Raw genomic sequence first — 17481 nt, 5'->3', positions numbered from 1 at the left:
TATTCTTTATCATGTCTCATCTAAAAAAAAAAACATTTTCCATAACTGCCAAGTCCCAAAATAGATCCCCAAGGAGCTAAGGACACCCCCATGACACACACACACACACACACACACACACACACATAGAGAGAGAGATGTTTACAGTCTTTTCTGCTCTCTGTCAAACAATATTTGTTCATGTGCGTCACAGAGCAGCAGGCAGCCACAAACCAATACAGTGCTGCCATTCAACAATACACATGAATTGTACATGCTGCAAGTGCAAATACAAGGTTCCTTCTGGGTAGTCTGTACTTGTCCATGATGATGTCAATAAGTCACAAACAGCAATACAAAAATACTAACCTATGAAGGTCAAAGCACACACATTTTGTGGGTCAGTTTCAGAAAGTGCAAAAAGCTGATACAGACTCAATGAGGCTCATATTAACCAATGAAAGCACAGTCACATCCAAGCACTGCAGTGCAATACAAACGCACCCCATGCAAAACCCACAAAAAACTGAAAGCTAGCAAAAGCATAGTTTGAGCCAATGCAGACACATAAATAAATGCTTCCTGAATGAAAACCATTTTTCATTTTAATTCATTTGCAGTCTCAATCTCCCCCTCTCTCTTGTTCTTTTCTGTGTTTTTCTCTTCATTTCTTATTAATTTCTCTCACATTCTCTAACTCTGTGCCCTTTCATTCCCTCTTTCTTCACTGAAAAACTCACTCATCTGCTATTGTAATAAGGACAGTACTGCTTTACAGTGTTACATTTCTGCAGTATCATTTAGGCAGTGCTCCTCAGGTCAGGAAGTCTTCTAAAGCTTCCCAGAGGACTCACTTAGATCATAAACCATTCTGCTGGTGTTCTTACATAGAACATTTCTTTATTGTATGTTATGATAAGCACCAGATTTCATATATAGATTCTTTCAGGCAAGCTTTCTTGTGCAAAGCAATGCATTATTTAACAGTAAAACATAAATATAATACAGATAGGCTGAAAAAAAAAACTTTAAAATATATATATATTTTGAAGGGTCCAGGTAAGGAAAGGAAGTAGTTTTAAAAATGGAACAAATGTGTGTAGATGTGCTAAACAGTACAAAATTGTTCAAAATCTCATACAGTAATAAAATAATTTATAACAAAAAAAAATCAGGTAGAATTAAAAAAAGAAAAATTATTCATATAAGGTGCCAATAAATGCACAAAATCAGGACATTAACAGACCTGTTGGCTAAACATTTTTTTAGTTGAGTATAATGGAGTACCTCATGGTCATGGAGAACAATGTCCTATTGGAGAATGAGAGATTGTGTGTCTTGGCTTCATGACAGAAGTGATGTATCCTCCTCAAATGTGCAAACTCTGATACGTCCTTTAGCTTTGAGCCAAATCTGTACTATGTAATTTCTCCTTTGCACTTAGACTAATAAACCAATTTGGTAGTTAAATGCTTCACACCTGTTGTTAGACTATCCTGGGATGATTCATCCTGACAAAGCTTGTTTGTCCCTTTCAAGTTGCCCCATAAAACAGATGTTCCACACATTTTAGTCTACTAATATTCAGCAGCAGTTTGACCAACATTTTTTTGGTTTCCATTTCAAAGGTGATGAACTCTAAATATTACAGAAGCACTTTCATAAGTATTCATCACTTAGTATTGCATTTTGGATTGCAGGGACCTTAATACACAATGCTGGTCAGATAATCTAGAATTATATATGTAGTCCATGGAGCAGAGAACACACACCATCATTGCCTTGGATTACAGAGTATTACTATTTGCACAGCACATGTATAAATCTATAATTAAGCCCTTTAGCACCAAATTTCTAATCTGTTTAATAAAGATAACTATGCACAGTCTTATTGGTCATAGGCTGTACTAACTGGTGGGCAGCTGTTATTGTTGTTCAGAGCTGCCCTTGTGGCAAAGCGGTGCAGCTGCACTTATCGTCTTCCTGCTGGTCTGCCTGCGCCTTCCTGTCAGCAGTGTGTAGAAGAACGGATTCACACATGAGTTTCCATAAGTCAACCCTGTGAGGATGCGATTAATGGTCACCTGCGTGCCTACCGGCACCACACACAGAACCTCAGGTCGGTACAGTGGTAGAAGCTGCCAGATCCAGAATGGAAGGAAACAAGCCCAGAATGTTAGCACAATCCCCAGGATGAGGAGCAGGACTTTGGGGCGAGGTGCACGGGGTGGATAGGTGTTGCCCCCTCCGGCCCAAGCAGGTTGCGTCTGAGATACCCAGTAGAGTCTCCCTAAAGCTGCATACAAAGCTCCGATGGCCAGTCCTGGGCCTAGGATGCTGGTGCAGAAGAGCACACTGAGGTAAGCTTTTGAACTCTGTTCATCCCAGGCGGGAACGCACAACTTGCCTTCCTGGTTCTCTCCATTTTCTAGGTGCAAAGTGATCATCATGGGCAAACTGAGAGCCACGGCAAAACCCCAGGCCAAAGCGACTCTCAGGAGTCCAGAGGAAGGTGTGGACGAGGCTGCCAATGGATCAGCCACAGCTCGATACCGATCCAGACTCATCGCAGTGAGGGTGAAGATGCTTGCGTGCATGGTGAGCAAGTCCAGACTGAGTAGGAGCCGACAGCCTAGTTCACCGAATGCCCAGTCAGATGCCAAGCTGTCGTACACAATGAAGGGGGCAGTGGAGAGGTATACCAGGTCTGCCAAAGCCAGACTCAGAACCTGCAGGTGAAGGGAGGAAGAGGAGGAGGACAAGGTGGGAGAGGAGGAGGGAGAGAAAGAAGGGGAAGAGGTGCCGAGGCAGGAGTAGCAACAGGTAGGAACGGTACGCCGCCTTCTTGACATCCTACGGCGGCGAATGAGAAGCCCTAGAGTGTACAGGTTGCCCAGAATGCCCAACAGAGAAAGGAGGGATAGGAAAAAGCAGAAGAGAGCTGTGGAGGCTACACTTGGGGATGGGGAGAGAGATGGAGAGGATGAGGGAAGGGAGAGGTTAGTGAGAAAGGGAAAGGTGTACGAAGGTGAAGGGGAAGAGGAAAGGGAAGTAGAGCCAGAGACGTCCATTTGTAGTGGATAGCAAGAGTCCCAAGATGAGTTCCCGTCCGTTGAGAGAAGGAGGTCAATGGTAACTTCAGAGTGTTTTAGAGTAACTAGTACTGAGCCAGGTTATCAGGAAATCCAAGGGGAGAGCTGTGAGTGGACCGCTTTAATGGGTGAGGTAAGAGAGAGAAACAAAAAAGAGAAAAAGAAATGGTGATTGTATAAACTTTTATTAACATCTTTGTATTTATTTATTTATGTATTTATTTTTTTAAATAAAAAATGTTTTTTCCGTCTCTTTACCTAAACTATGTATTCATTTGCTGGGGGGGCAATGATATTACGCTGCACCTGAAAATAGGCTTATTGGAAGTTACCTAGCTGGGACTATTTTCAGGCGCTGCGTAATATCATTGCGCCTGCTGAACCCATGGTACGGCAGCAAAGTTCCTTGATTATTACACCGGAATGAGAGTATAGTTCCTAGCCATATCAGCCTAGAAAATCACAACTTTTCATTTTCCGTCGGTCTTAGTACACGATGTAACTACAGAAGAGTCAAGTTTTAAATAGGAAAAATATCGAAACTCTTTGGTCATTTTTGAGCGAGATGCTAACGGTCTAATCAGATTCAATGATCTATGCTAAGCTACAGCTAAAAGTGCTGCCGCCAGACCCGGAGATCGGCTGAATGGATTCGAAAACGGTCAAACTCAACTGTTTAACTCTAGGGGAGTTGGAAAATTAACACTATCACTATCACTATATTATCACTATTTTCAAAAATAGTGGAGTGTTCCTTTAAGATATCAGCAATATAATTACATTTAGTTTAAAATGTCTAATTTGCAAGGTAATTCGTCTAGCTATACAGCGGCAGAGCTGAAACAGTAAAAGGCGACTTAGAATAATATGCATATTGCTCCAGGTACGTACATATATTTATTTATAAAAAAAAAAAACCCATGCAAAATATCAACGCAGCAAACTTGGAAGGGTTAATTCAACTAGGCTATTAGGCTATCAGGACCTATTAGCTTACAACTATAATAATAATCATACTCTATTATTATGACTAATTATACAAATATTGGAATATTATTATTAAAGTTATTGTTATTGTCAAAATTATTGGTGCGGCACGAGCTGGATCAATGACAGCAGCAGCGCGATGTAACCTGCGCTAACATTTTCCTTATGAACCCATACAATTCCTTCCTAAGTAACCTACTGAAAAAAATAAAACAATGAGAAACCAATGACTGTACTTTGCCTATAGGCTACCCGATCTATAGCTATATGGTCTTCAATCAATTAATTGTCATGCAGTCTACGTCATAAAGCGGTCTTCTCTCTGAACTCTGTTCTTCATCATATGACGGGTGTGAAGATCAAAGCCCTGCCGGGGGGCGCACGGACACTTGCGGGAAAGAATGTAGCTGGCACATGGTGACCCTGAGAGAGACGGGTTACAGAGCTGCTGTTGAAGTGACTCACTGGCACAGCAGGCTACCCCGCCGCGTCCAGCAGCACCCCTGTACTTTAAATAACACCTTTCTTAGGCTAATACTGACACAGCGACTGACAGATTAGCTAGAGTTAGCCTAATTTATTAATTAATTCAATACAAATAAGTTTTAGATATGCAAGGCTAATCATGAGATAAGGCAATTTATAAACAAAACAATTAACTATGAATTGTTAATAAAACTCTTTTTGGCTAATTTTAGGAACTGAGAGTTAACAGTGCCAAACGAGTCCCAGCATAGTCATTTCAGTTTAAGTAATTTATTGTTTTCATAATATAAAAATGTCAAACACGGCATGTCTGCACCGAATTATGCAGTCTATAGGCGAGATCGGGGAATGTTGCGGCACGTATGTGTTGTAACACCATCAGTTAGTAAAAATGAGCTGCAGGGGTGAAAACACTATCATTCATGAGGTGACAGCAAGGGTGCATTTAAACGATTCACAGAGGGGGAAACTATTTTGAGATAAGAAAGTGTAATTTCATGTTAATAAATGTTACATGACAAAACAGAGACGCATATAGCCTAATCTCTATCATTAAGTGATCTTGTTTAATTTTATATACCCCATCCACACAAACTTCACATGTAAAAAAATAATAATAATATAAATATCACGACTGACCAGATAGGGGGGGTTGTAACACTTTCCATACTGTACAAAATAGGACAGATATAGGCCACTTGACACAAACGCACACAGTTTCCATGTTTTATGTACGCACAGTTCTTTATTTAATTGGTTTATTTGCTGTTTTGAATTAAGTGAAAGCAGAGTGGGGGTGCGATAATAAGTATTTTGAACAAGTAAATTGATAAGCACAGTAAATTCAAGAGCTACAGCATGTAAAACGGCAGTGTTTTCTATTACAACCCAGTTGGAAAGATTAAGAATAGCACTCTTTGTAACCTACTTGACATTATTTGATATGGATTCGTTGTAGATTTCTAAATTAATATGTAGCAGACAAATATGGTGATGTCAATATTATTTTATTATATAAATGTATATAAATTCGCATCACCAGATGTTAAAGCAAAATGTGTCACAACACTTCCCGGTCTTCCTTTGTATTGATTAATTTACGCATATTTAATAGAAAGCTTGATGGTTGTCGCATATTGAGAACGACATAGACAAGACAGCTGAGGTTGTAATGGTTATTCTGAAACAACTTTAATACAACAGTATACGATTAAACACAATATCTGTTTCTTTTTTTTATTATCATTATTTTACGAAATGTATTTGACTAATATGCTAATACAGTACATTAAATGTTATTTTTTATAATGCGAAAACCGTCTTACCCTTAACCGAGTATTCAGAGATGTTTCGAAAAATGTTTGTTTTTTGTCCATACAATGAAAGTCAATGGGCTCCAATGTTTTTTTGGACCCCACTGACTTTCACTACACTGTCAGTAAAAAAAAAGCTGTCACTGGGGTGGTACCTTTTCAAAAGGTACGCTTTTGTACCTTTTATGTACTATGCATATTTTGGTACTACAGTTTTTCTACAGTACTACAGAACGATGTTTTTCTCTCTCAAAACATTAAGTTCAGATGTCTGGACAATTTGTTTCTTCTTCACATCAGATTTGAATTTCTTATTGGTTTAATTTTGTTTTGGCACATCTGTGCAAAATAGTAAGTACAATTAAGTCTACAATTTGCACAATAACTAAATGCACTTGGCTTGTTGATCAACTTGGCTTGAGTTGATTCTCAGTGAAACTGTTAAACTCTTCACCACTTCGAAACATTCTTTCATCTTGTGAGCCATCACATGCAAAATGATCCATTCGGTTATTAAAATCTGTCAGAGAGGAGTGAATATTCCATAAATATCATGGACATGGAATGTTTGTAATGTCTGCTAAGTTGGCAAATGGCTTGTCATTAGGGTTGCCGGAAACATTCCAGAATATTTACAAACGTTCAGAAAATGTTTGTACATTTTCAGAAATTTTCTGGGGATTTACTGGAAATGTTCCGCCCCTTGCCATTGTAATGAAATAGGAATCACAATCTTGCAATCAAGTTTGGAAGCATATAGAGTTTGCCCAGCACAAACACTACCATTTTTGAACAAGGAGGAACGCCACAACCCTAAATAGCAGCAGCTACAGCAGTACTGTATAAATACATTTATATTTGTACAGTACGTTTATCTGTAGAAACGTGTTACATGTAAACTGAAACTTCACAGTTGCTTGTCATGAAAGAGCAATAGGAAGAGCAATTGTAAGAATGTGTGGTGGTGGTGTTAGCGGAAGACAATAGAGTGTGTAAAAAAGTAATGGTGAACTTTCAGTTGGCATGTAACACATTTATACAAAAATAATTGTACTGTATACATAAAAATGTGTACTACAGTATTGACTTTTCCCAATACATTTTTACCTACTCATGTCATTCCAAACCTGTGTGACTTGCTTTATTCAATGGAACACAGAAAGAGAGGTTTCGAAAAATGTTTGTTTTTTGTCCATACAATGAAAGTCAATGGGCTCCAATGTTTTTTTGGACCCCACTGACTTTCCCCACTACACTGTCAGTAAAAAAAAAAGCTGTCACTGGGGTGGTACCTTTTCAAAAGGTACACTTTTGTACCTTTTATGTACTATGCATATTTTGGTACTACAGTTTTTCTACAGTACTACAGAACGATGTTTTTCTCTCTCAAAACATTAAGTTCAGATGTCTGGACAATTTGTTTCTTCTTCACATCAGATTTGAATTTCTTATTGGTTTAATTTTGTTTTGGCACATCTGTGCAAAATAGTAAGTACAATTAAGTCTACAATTTGCACAATAACTAAATGCACTTGGCTTGTTGATCAACTTGGCTTGAGTTGATTCTCAGTGAAACTGTTAAACTCTTCACCACTTCGAAACATTCTTTCATCTTGTGAGCCATCACATGCAAAATGATCCATTCGGTTATTAAAATCTGTCAGAGAGGAGTGAATATTCCATAAATATCATGGACATGGAATGTTTGTAATGTCTGCTAAGTTGGCAAATGGCTTGTCATTAGGGTTGCCGGAAACATTCCAGAATATTTACAAACGTTCAGAAAATGTTTGTACATTTTCAGAAATTTTCTGGGGATTTACTGGAAATGTTCCGCCCCTTGCCATTGTAATGAAATAGGAATCACAATCTTGCAATCAAGTTTGGAAGCATATAGAGTTTGCCCAGCACAAACACTACCATTTTTGAACAAGGAGGAACGCCACAACATTTACAAACGTTCAGAAAATGTTTGTACATTTTCAGAAATTTTCTGGGGATTTACTGGAAATGTTCCGCCCCTTGCCATTGTAATGAAATAGGAATCACAATCAAGTTTGGAAGCATATAGAGTTTGCCCAGCACAAACACTACCATTTTTGAACAAGGAGGAACGCCACAACCCTAAATAGCAGCAGCTACAGCAGTACTGTATAAATACATTTATATTTGTACAGTACGTTTATCTGTAGAAACGTGTTACATGTAAACTGAAACTTCACAGTTGCTTGTCATGAAAGAGCAATAGGAAGAGCAATTGTAAGAATGTGTGGTGGTGGTGTTAGCGGAAGACAATAGAGTGTAAAAAAGTAATGGTGAACTTTCAGTTGGCATGTAACACATTTATACAAAAATAATTGTACTGTATACATAAAAATGTGTACTACAGTATTGACTTTTCCCAATACATTTTTACCTACTGTTGAAATATGTATCTGAAAACTTAACACCATCTCTGAACACCCGATATGGTCAATACAAACACATCTAATCAATGAAGTAAGGAGAGTATGTGTGAAGTTGACCGCAAGAGACCAGCAGCCAACTGGATCATCGCAGCAGTTTATAGAGCATGCTTAATGAATCAGTCTCCTGGTTCAACTGTTCAGTATTTTTTCAATGCACTTATTCTGTGACCGCAGAAAAATCAGTCAAACTGAAGGCATTTGAGTCACTGAAATATTCACAAAGACTCTGAATTACTGTCAGACTGCTAGAGTTTCCGTGATTTTTTAAATAAAATTATTAATGTGTCAGATCACTTTTCTTTACAGAAAAGTTCAGTGCAAAATGGATATCGTGACATTAATATTCATTGGGTACTTCTAATGTCACGTTGTATGAAATGTATGCGACCACATTTTAGTTGTTAAGTGGTATGAAAATATGGTGGGTATTATTAAGAACTTAACTTAACTTTAAATTAAATTAAATGAAGTTGCTTGTGATGTTGAGTTGAGTATTTCAAGTTGCTATGGATTTTATTTTATTTTAATGAATATGTTTCACTTTTATGACAAACTACTTGTGACCACTTTAAGTCACTTCAACTTAACACCATCTCTGAACACCCGATATGGTCAATACAAACACATCTAATCAATGAAGTAAGGAGAGTATGTGTGAAGTTGACCGCAAGAGACCAGCAGCCAACTGGATCATCGCAGCAGTTTATAGAGCATGCTTAATGAATCAGTCTCCTGGTTCAACTGTTCAGTATTTTTCAATGCACTTATTCTGTGACCGCAGAAAAATCAGTCAAACTGAAGGCATTTGAGTCACTGAAATATTTACAAAGACTCTGAATTACTGTCAGACTGCTAGAGTTTCCGTGATTTTTTAAATAAAATTATTAATGTGTCAGATCACTTTTCTTTACAGAAAAGTTCAGTGCAAAATGGATATCGTGACATTAATATTCATTGGGTACTTCTAATGTCAAGTTGTATGAAATGTATGTGACCACATTTTAGTTGTTAAGTGGTATGAAAATATGGTGGGTATTATTAAGAACTTAACTTTAAATTGCATTAAATTAAATTAAGTTGCTTGTGATGTTGAGTATTTTAAGTTGCTATGGATTTTATTTTAATGAATATGTTTCACTTTTATGACAAACTACTTGTGACCACTTTAAGTCATTTTTGGATTTCTTATTTTATTAATTCATTAATTTATTTATTGATTGAATGATTGATTTATGTATGTATTTATTTATTTTTAAATCGTTTACACAGATATTTTACATACAATGTGTATGACAGACCATGTCTGGAATAAAAGTAGTCAATACGGCTTGTGTGCTATATTCCAGTTCAAACAGTTTTTAACATTTGAAAACTGCAGTGGAAGTTAAGATAACCATTTAATTATGATTTTCATTTCAGTCTGTTACTCTCACAAGATATTGTATGGCTTCAGAAAATCTTGAATATGAACCGTTTATGGCATTTTCAAGATTTCTTTGTTTAGTTTAAAGGGGTAGTATACTCAACAAAATTAATATCCTGTCATAATTTTAGTCACTCCTATGCTTTTCCAAACCTGTATTACTTTTGGAACACAAAAGATTACATTTTGAAAAAATGTTGTTGTTTTTTTCATCCAAACAATGAAAGTCATTGAGGTCCAGTGTTGTTTTGGACCCCACTGACTTTCATTTTGTGAAAAACACAGAAATATTTTTCTAAATATATTTTGTAGCAGCCAAGGTCACTATAAACTTTTTCTGGAAAATAACTTTATGTTGCTTTAAATTGTTCTAAATTACAGCATACCGGTTTGGAACAACATGAGGGGGAGTAATGACAGGATTTTCATTTCATGTTCATATTATTCCTATTGAGGCATTGGACTGATAATGCTTTCTCAGGCCACTGCTGTGTCGGTCTAAAATGGGTTATGACTCTTGTGTGAAGTCTGCAGGGTTTAGAGAGGTGATCTGGGCTTAGCGTGTCCCAGGCATGTGCTGTATATTTGAGAACACAAGATGGACAGAGACAGGCACCAGAGCCAACACGAGAAGAAGGGCAACATACCTCTCCCTGCGGGGAGTGTGGAATTTCAACAAATACCTGGCACAGGCCTGCAAAAATAGGCAAAGAAGAGAGAGATTAATAGAAAGAGAGACAGGCGGTACAGAGACAAAAAGCAAGTGAGAGACAAAACGTTTGTCTGATGTCTCAGTAAAGGATGGAGTGTGATTAAAAAAATACAAAACAGAATAAACGGACCTGATGTGACAAAGATGAGAATACAACAAAGGCATAATCCTTACCTTGGAAATATGAAAAAAGATAGCATTTTTTACACTGCAGTTTAATACAACATAAACGAATACATTTTGCTACAAGTTTTAATTGCAACTTATAATCATTGCTGTTAATAGTGTTAATCGTCTGTTTGATTACGTCATTAACTGAATTTTTACCGTACATTTCTGCCATATGTACATCAATTTGACAGTCACCACTGACAAGCTACTACTAAATATATTGTAGAAACTTAAAGACACAATATGCAATTTTCGCCGCTAGAGGGTGTGTATTCAAAATAAACAAATAGACAAAGGCGTAGTTTGATGACGCCGTGACTGAGTGTGGAATCATGGGAGTTGTCGTCTTCATCCCCACAGCCGACGCAATCCAACGGGACTCGGGCAGAAATCATGTTCATGGATGAGCTAATGATTTATTAATGTCGTATTATGAAGCAGGGCGAGGCTGCTGAACGAGCGTGACACACGGCTCGAAAGCAGCGGAGCTTTTATTATGCCACAGTCGACCAGTTCCGCTCCTTCCGGTCATGCGTATGTGGGGGAAAAAAAGCAGCGCCGTTTTATCATACTAGATACATTTGAAAGTTCTGTTATAATGCGACTCTGTGCGGTCGTCACCGGTCTATTAAAACACATAACATATTAAAGCGCCTTTGGTGTTTCCATGTTTTCTACAAAACAAAACGGAAATCGAGGGTGTATGACGTCATTGGCAGGTGACACAATGACACTATAGACACGGTCCATGTCACTAGTTAAAATTGCTTATTTCTCTGGATTTAAACATTCTTCAAAACATTTGGGATAATGCAAGTATACAAGTCAGCAAAATATATAACACCGTTCTAGTGGTTTTTGGATATTTTAATTAAAAAATCGTACATATTGTGTTTTTAGTTTTCTGTAAAGCTGCCTTGGAACGATTTGTATTGTGAAAAGCGCTATACAAATAAACTTGAATTGAATAGTTACTTCAGTATTATAACATTTTTTATGCTTGAATTGATTCACTTATTTTTCACTAATATTATACACATTATTAAATATCTAAGTTCATCAGTGTCTCATTAAACTCAAACATCTCCCTAAAGGTGAATTGGGAAGTCGTGGCCTAATGGTTAGAGAGTCGGACTCGTAACCCAAAGGTTGACTTGAACCCTCAAGTCCGGCAGGGATTGTAGGTGGGGGGAGTGAATATCCAGCACTCTCTCCACCTTCAATACCCAACTGCTCCCCAGGCAGCATAAAAAAAAAAGGCTGCCCACTGCTCCGGGTGCGTGTTCACGGTGTGTGTGTGCACTTAGGATGGGTTAAATGCAGAGCACTAATTCCTAGTATGGGTAACCATACTTGGCCACATGTCACGTCACTTTATTACAGGAGATACAAAAAAAAAAACAGCTTCTTAGACGGACAGACAGACAGATAGATAGATAGAATGCAGTTATATACCTATCATAAAATGAATTATATCGATCTATCTAATGTATATATATATATATACACTGTGTAAGTACGGACGGACGGACGGACAGACAGACAGATAGACAGTTCGTTTTCAGGTAACCATTGCCCCTTTCAACCCCTAATACATTTCTGAATACAACAGACAGACATAGTCTTATGTCTTGCTGATCTCTGGCATGAGGCTTCTGTGCAGATTAACGCATCAGATTTCGTGGTGTGTGGTAGTCTTGATGCCTAAAGCTTAAGGGGAAGGTCCTGCCCTTCCCAGGGGGTCTCCCTTCACTTCAAAGGGGTCATAATTGCCAGACACACTTGTCCAGCCTCATGAGACCCCCGTTTCAACCAATGTGTGTGTGTGTGTGTGTTTCAGCGCTGTGCCACTGCATAGGGGTTTCTAACAAAAAACAATCTGATTATGGTACCTTGCCATAAATAATCAAAGTCCCTTTAAATGGCTTTAAACCGCCCTTGTGCTTTGCTTACATTAGGTTAATTAATTCTCCAAAGTCTTCGTCAGCCCATTGACAGATTGCCAACTTGTTTGACTTCTCCTTACAGCAGATTTAATTAAATGGGCGGACATTTTTGTTCATAACAAATGGTTTGTTTCCCTGTAGACTGATGTTCAAGATGAAATACTGATTCTCCATCTCTGGCGTTGATGTTTATATTCATGTCACTTTCAGTAGTCCTCTGTAATAAAGACAAAGGACTGACATTCCTCCAACACAGTCTGTTTAATGGTTGACTTGCACGTAAATTAGATGCATTGAAAATCTTTAGGCTTTCTTTTGCTGCATCTATGCTGCAAGTGCCTCACGTTTACACACATAGACATGTTTGTTTTCATCAATCCATCATATTGACTAATAACTTGATCAGTGACCACAGCAGGTAATACTCCGCTATAATGTCACACGAGCTGTTGTTCCAAATATCAACAAGGCTGTTTTTCGCAAGCAACACTAAGAGTCCTACAATCAGTGGTTTTGAATAAATAGTTTAGGTGAATTATTGATGACAATGGCAAAAAGTACCCGGATGACCTACTACTTTTGGTGAAACTTTGAAGTGCACAGCCAATGGACACTTCACTATCCCATGAGGCCGAGAGGAGTTGTGAATGGCAGTGAAGCAATGAAACTGATGCTGGTAGGTCACATGAAATGACAACATGCCAAATGTATGTCCAGAATAGATTCCTGCTATGCACAATCATACGTTACACAACAGTATTTAACAGTTTCAAAGTAATGACTTAAAAAGTAGGCTACCTACTCAGAGAGTATGTGATTTTGGACACAGCCAATGACTCACACAACTTGTTTTGTTCCTGAAATGAATTACTATTTTAAACAAATTGGTTTGAATGATTCAGTGTCTCACTCAAAAAGTTTAGTGTAGTTTACTTCTTATATAGCACATTTCTACTGCCACAAGAGCAGCCCAAAGTGCTGTACAGTACAATCAAGAAAACCAAACAAGACAATAAACAACATCATAAAAAGAAACTGATATTTAGGACTCTACTACATCCGACTCAAAAGCCAGTATATAAAGGTGCTTCTTCAAAGACGTTTTAAAAGTGATCAGTGCAAGCAACACTAAGAGTCCTACAATCAGTCGTTTTGAATAAATAGTAGGTGAATTATTCAATGACTCAGTAATAACGAAAATTACTTGTTTTGTTCCTGAATAAGTGCTTTTAAACATATCGGCTGATTAAATAAATCAATGGCTGCATACGTATATCTATACTTTCCCTCCTATATAGTAGGGGAAAAAAAACAGTATGTGAAACATTTTGTTTACAATATTCATAAAGAAGTAGACAAAAAGTACCCGGATGACCTACTACTTTTGGTGAAACTTTGTGCACAGCCAATGGACACTTCACTATCTCATGAGGCCGAGAGGAGTTGTGAATGGCAGTGAAGCAATGAAACTGATGCTGGTAGGTCACATGACAATGACAACATGCCAAATGTATGTCCAGAATAGATTCCTACTATGCACAATCATACGTTACACAACAGTATTTAACAGTTTCAAAGTAATGACTTAAAAAGTAGGCTACCTACTCGGAGAGTATGTGATTTTGGACACAGCCAATGACTCACACAACTTGTTTGGTTCCTGAAATGAATTATTTTAAACAAATTGTTTTTTAACTCAAAAAGTTTAGTGTAGTTTACTTCTTATATAGCACATTTCTACTGCCACAAGAGCAGCCCAAAGTGCTGTACAGTACAATCAAGAAAACCAAACAAGACAATAAACAACATCATAAAAAGAAACTGATATTTAGGACTCTACTACATCCGACTCAAAAGCCAGTATATAAAGGTGCTTCTTCAAAGACGTTTTAAAAGTGATCAGAGAGGGGGCAGAATGGATAGCTAAAGCCAAGTTATTCCATAACAGAGGTCTGGCTATCGAAAAGGGCCCATCACCTTTCTGCTTAATTCGGGACCGCGGTACCTGCAGCAACAGATTATCAGCAGATCTCAGATTCTTTACTGGCATAATAGGACCTTAAAATCGATCCGATATCTAACCAGTGCAGGGATGTTAAAATCGGAGTGATTCTGTCCCTCTTTCTCATACCGGTCAGTAATCTAGCAACAGCATTTTGAACAAGCTGCAACTGATTTACCAATGACTGAGACTGAGAGGTACTTAGTTGATGCACTATGTAGTATGCATGTAGTATGTACCTCTATGTAGGGCAGAGGTTCTCAATTCTGGCCCTTTCCTGCAGGTCCAGTCATCCTGAATTAACCCTTGAGGTTAACTTTCCAGCAGAGTTTAGCTCCAACCCTAATCAAACACACCTGATCAAGCTAATCAGCATTATTAGGAAGTTACAAGCAGGTGAGTTTGATCAAGGTTGTAACTAAACGCTGCTGGAAAGTCAACCTCGAGTTGATAACCCCTGATGTAAGGTTAATTCAGGATAACCGGACCATTTTTTTCCCGTCATCTCAATGGCAATTGGCAAAACATGTCCCAGTTTACTTGAATTCACCCTACTCAACCAGCGGAGTGTTATACCCCCTCCAGTATTTAAGGAAAGCTGTGACAGTTGAGTGTATAAAGTGTCCAATTTTCTGTGTGAGCACGCTCATTATTTTTATCGTAAAATGGCATAAAATTGTGCAAAGTGGGACGCACCTCTTGTTTCATTACTAAAGAATCAGTGCATTTAAACGAATCGTTTGACTGAATGAATCTCTGTCTCACCAAACTTGTTTAGTTACTGAAAGAATAGCGTTTTGAATGAATCATTTGACTGAATGATTCAATGACTCACTCATAAAGTCACTTGTCACCATCTACTGCCATTTCAATGTTACCTGCAGAAAGGCTCACTAAAAATCTCAATCGCTAATGCATGGATCTAATCCTGGGTTTAATCTTTAATTTAATTTAAACTAAGAGGTGTGCATTTGTTTTATGAGACTGCCCTGAATTTGACCTGTACAAGTATAAGCAACGTAGTCCATCCTTGACCTTGGCCATACAGTAACATCGTCTTCAGAGAAATGGCCTTCACACATTTCCTAAATATGTTCACTGGCAGAATTGCAGTATTAGTTAGCTCTTATTCTATTACTCAAAACAGAGCATGCTAAAAGTAATAGCCTACTACTACTACTTTTGATGGTGATATGAAGAAATTGGTTAAAGGCTATTGTAAGCATCCAGTTAGCCTCAGTTTCCCCCAAAATTGTGTTGTTTTGGGTCATCTTCAACTGTAAGAACAAAAAGCAAACTCTGACTTTCAGTTCAGCATTTTATAGATCTGGCAACCCAAGGTACAGCGAGGGGATAAGACTTCAGTAGAGATTGGCTTCTGTTCAGCTAGATGTTTATCTTATTCCAGGACCCACACTGAACATGTGCTGAATGGTAGAACAGGTTTACATCTGCATTCATGAAAGCGAGATTATTTAATCCCAGTTTCCATGAAAATGAACCAATCATGTTTTCTGAGAACTGTCATGTGGTACAGTAGATACTGTACAGTACATGTGGTGAGATGCATTACTTAATTGGGATTTTCTGAATACTGAAAACTTTAATACCAATTTTATTAACTGGGTAATTTTCCAATCGTATAATGAATCGGACTGTTTTTCTGATATCTATGACATAATAGCCAAAAGCAATTTGTGTGCCCTTGTCTTGCATCGTTGTACTTGAGCACAGACAGAAAAGGCACAGAGTTCAGACATTATGTGAGCAAAAGGACACTTCCATGTTCATTCAGGAGTGAAAAGTGACATTATGGTTTATTGTTAATAGCCTATATCTTATATCACTTTATAGTATTAAATAATTATATTATTATTTAATGTACTGTAATAATCTTTTCAATTGAAAGCATAGAAAGCATCCAATCAGACAGAACAATATAGTGACAAAGTGTGGAAATATACTTAAAACAGAGAGTGGTACCAGAGGGAACCTGCATTTCTCAAAAACAAGTCCAAATGTCCTAAAGTTTATTACGCTGTACAAAAAATAATAGTACATGGATATATTGTATATGGGACGTTAGAACAACGAATGAACGTGGCTGTTAAAGCCACTTTCATCTAGTAAAACAGATACATGTTATTGTAAAGCCACACATACTTTTACATTTAGAGGCACATTCATTCCTCCCTAGTTTAAGCCAGTCACGGTAGAACCATGTCCAGGTGAGTTTCTTTTTACTTTTGTTTTACACTTTATATAACAAGCAACGTTTTTCACAGTGAACAGTTTTAGCTGTCAAAATTGACATTGGTTCAGCAAGTGGCCAAGAAAGAAAACAGTATTCTCACTCTCAATACAAAAACTGATCAAATAGAAACATTCTGTCCTCTAGTGGTTCATATGCGCAACCTAATCTAACATGAAAATAAATGAGGTTGACTTTTGGCGTTATTTCAATTATCAATTTAATTCTGTAAATGTATTTGATGCATGTATGTGTATCAACTAATCCAAATCTTCCACATATTTGGTCATTTGTGGCTGTAAAATATAATCCAATTATTCCATATTTATGACCAACACATGTTGGCTTTAACATAACCAAATATTTAATTAGTCATAAATAAAATATTACTGAACAATGGATAGCCAATCTCTTCTCTTCAGTCAAGTCATCCTATCTGTCTCTATCAGCCTCGCTTTGCTTGCTGTGTCCGTGCCTGGAGAGCATTTTCCATTGATCAATCTTATTTATTTATTTTTCAATTTTGGACTCGTGCGAGAAAAGGGGTGTATATATATATATATATATATATATTATTTTTTTGGCATACACATTTTATACTCGGTTGCTGTATGTTTGCATGTGTCTGTCATAAGAGAGAACCTTGCCAGT

At 37.5% G+C, this 17481-nt stretch overlaps 1 protein-coding gene across 1 annotated transcript; it reads right to left on the bottom strand.

Annotated features, from left to right (window-relative positions):
• Window positions 1–1091: 1091 nt before the first annotated feature.
• LOC107550807 (urotensin-2 receptor-like) lies at window positions 1092–10423 on the bottom strand. Its single transcript, XM_016232185.1, has 2 exons — window positions 10396–10423; window positions 1092–3190 (listed from the first exon to the last, which is right to left on the bottom strand). Exon 2 carries the CDS (start codon window positions 3048–3050, stop codon window positions 1905–1907), a length of 1146 nt encoding a protein of 381 aa, XP_016087671.1. The 5' UTR covers window positions 3051–3190; window positions 10396–10423; the 3' UTR covers window positions 1092–1904.
• Window positions 10424–17481: the final 7058 nt, after the last annotated feature.

Source organism: Sinocyclocheilus grahami, unplaced genomic scaffold (genome assembly GCF_001515645.1).
Source record: "Sinocyclocheilus grahami isolate Dianchi unplaced genomic scaffold, SAMN03320097.WGS_v1.1 scaffold408.1, whole genome shotgun sequence".
Lineage (NCBI taxonomy): Eukaryota > Metazoa > Chordata > Actinopteri > Cypriniformes > Cyprinidae > Sinocyclocheilus > Sinocyclocheilus grahami.
This window is presented reverse-complemented; position numbering and strand designations above follow the sequence as displayed.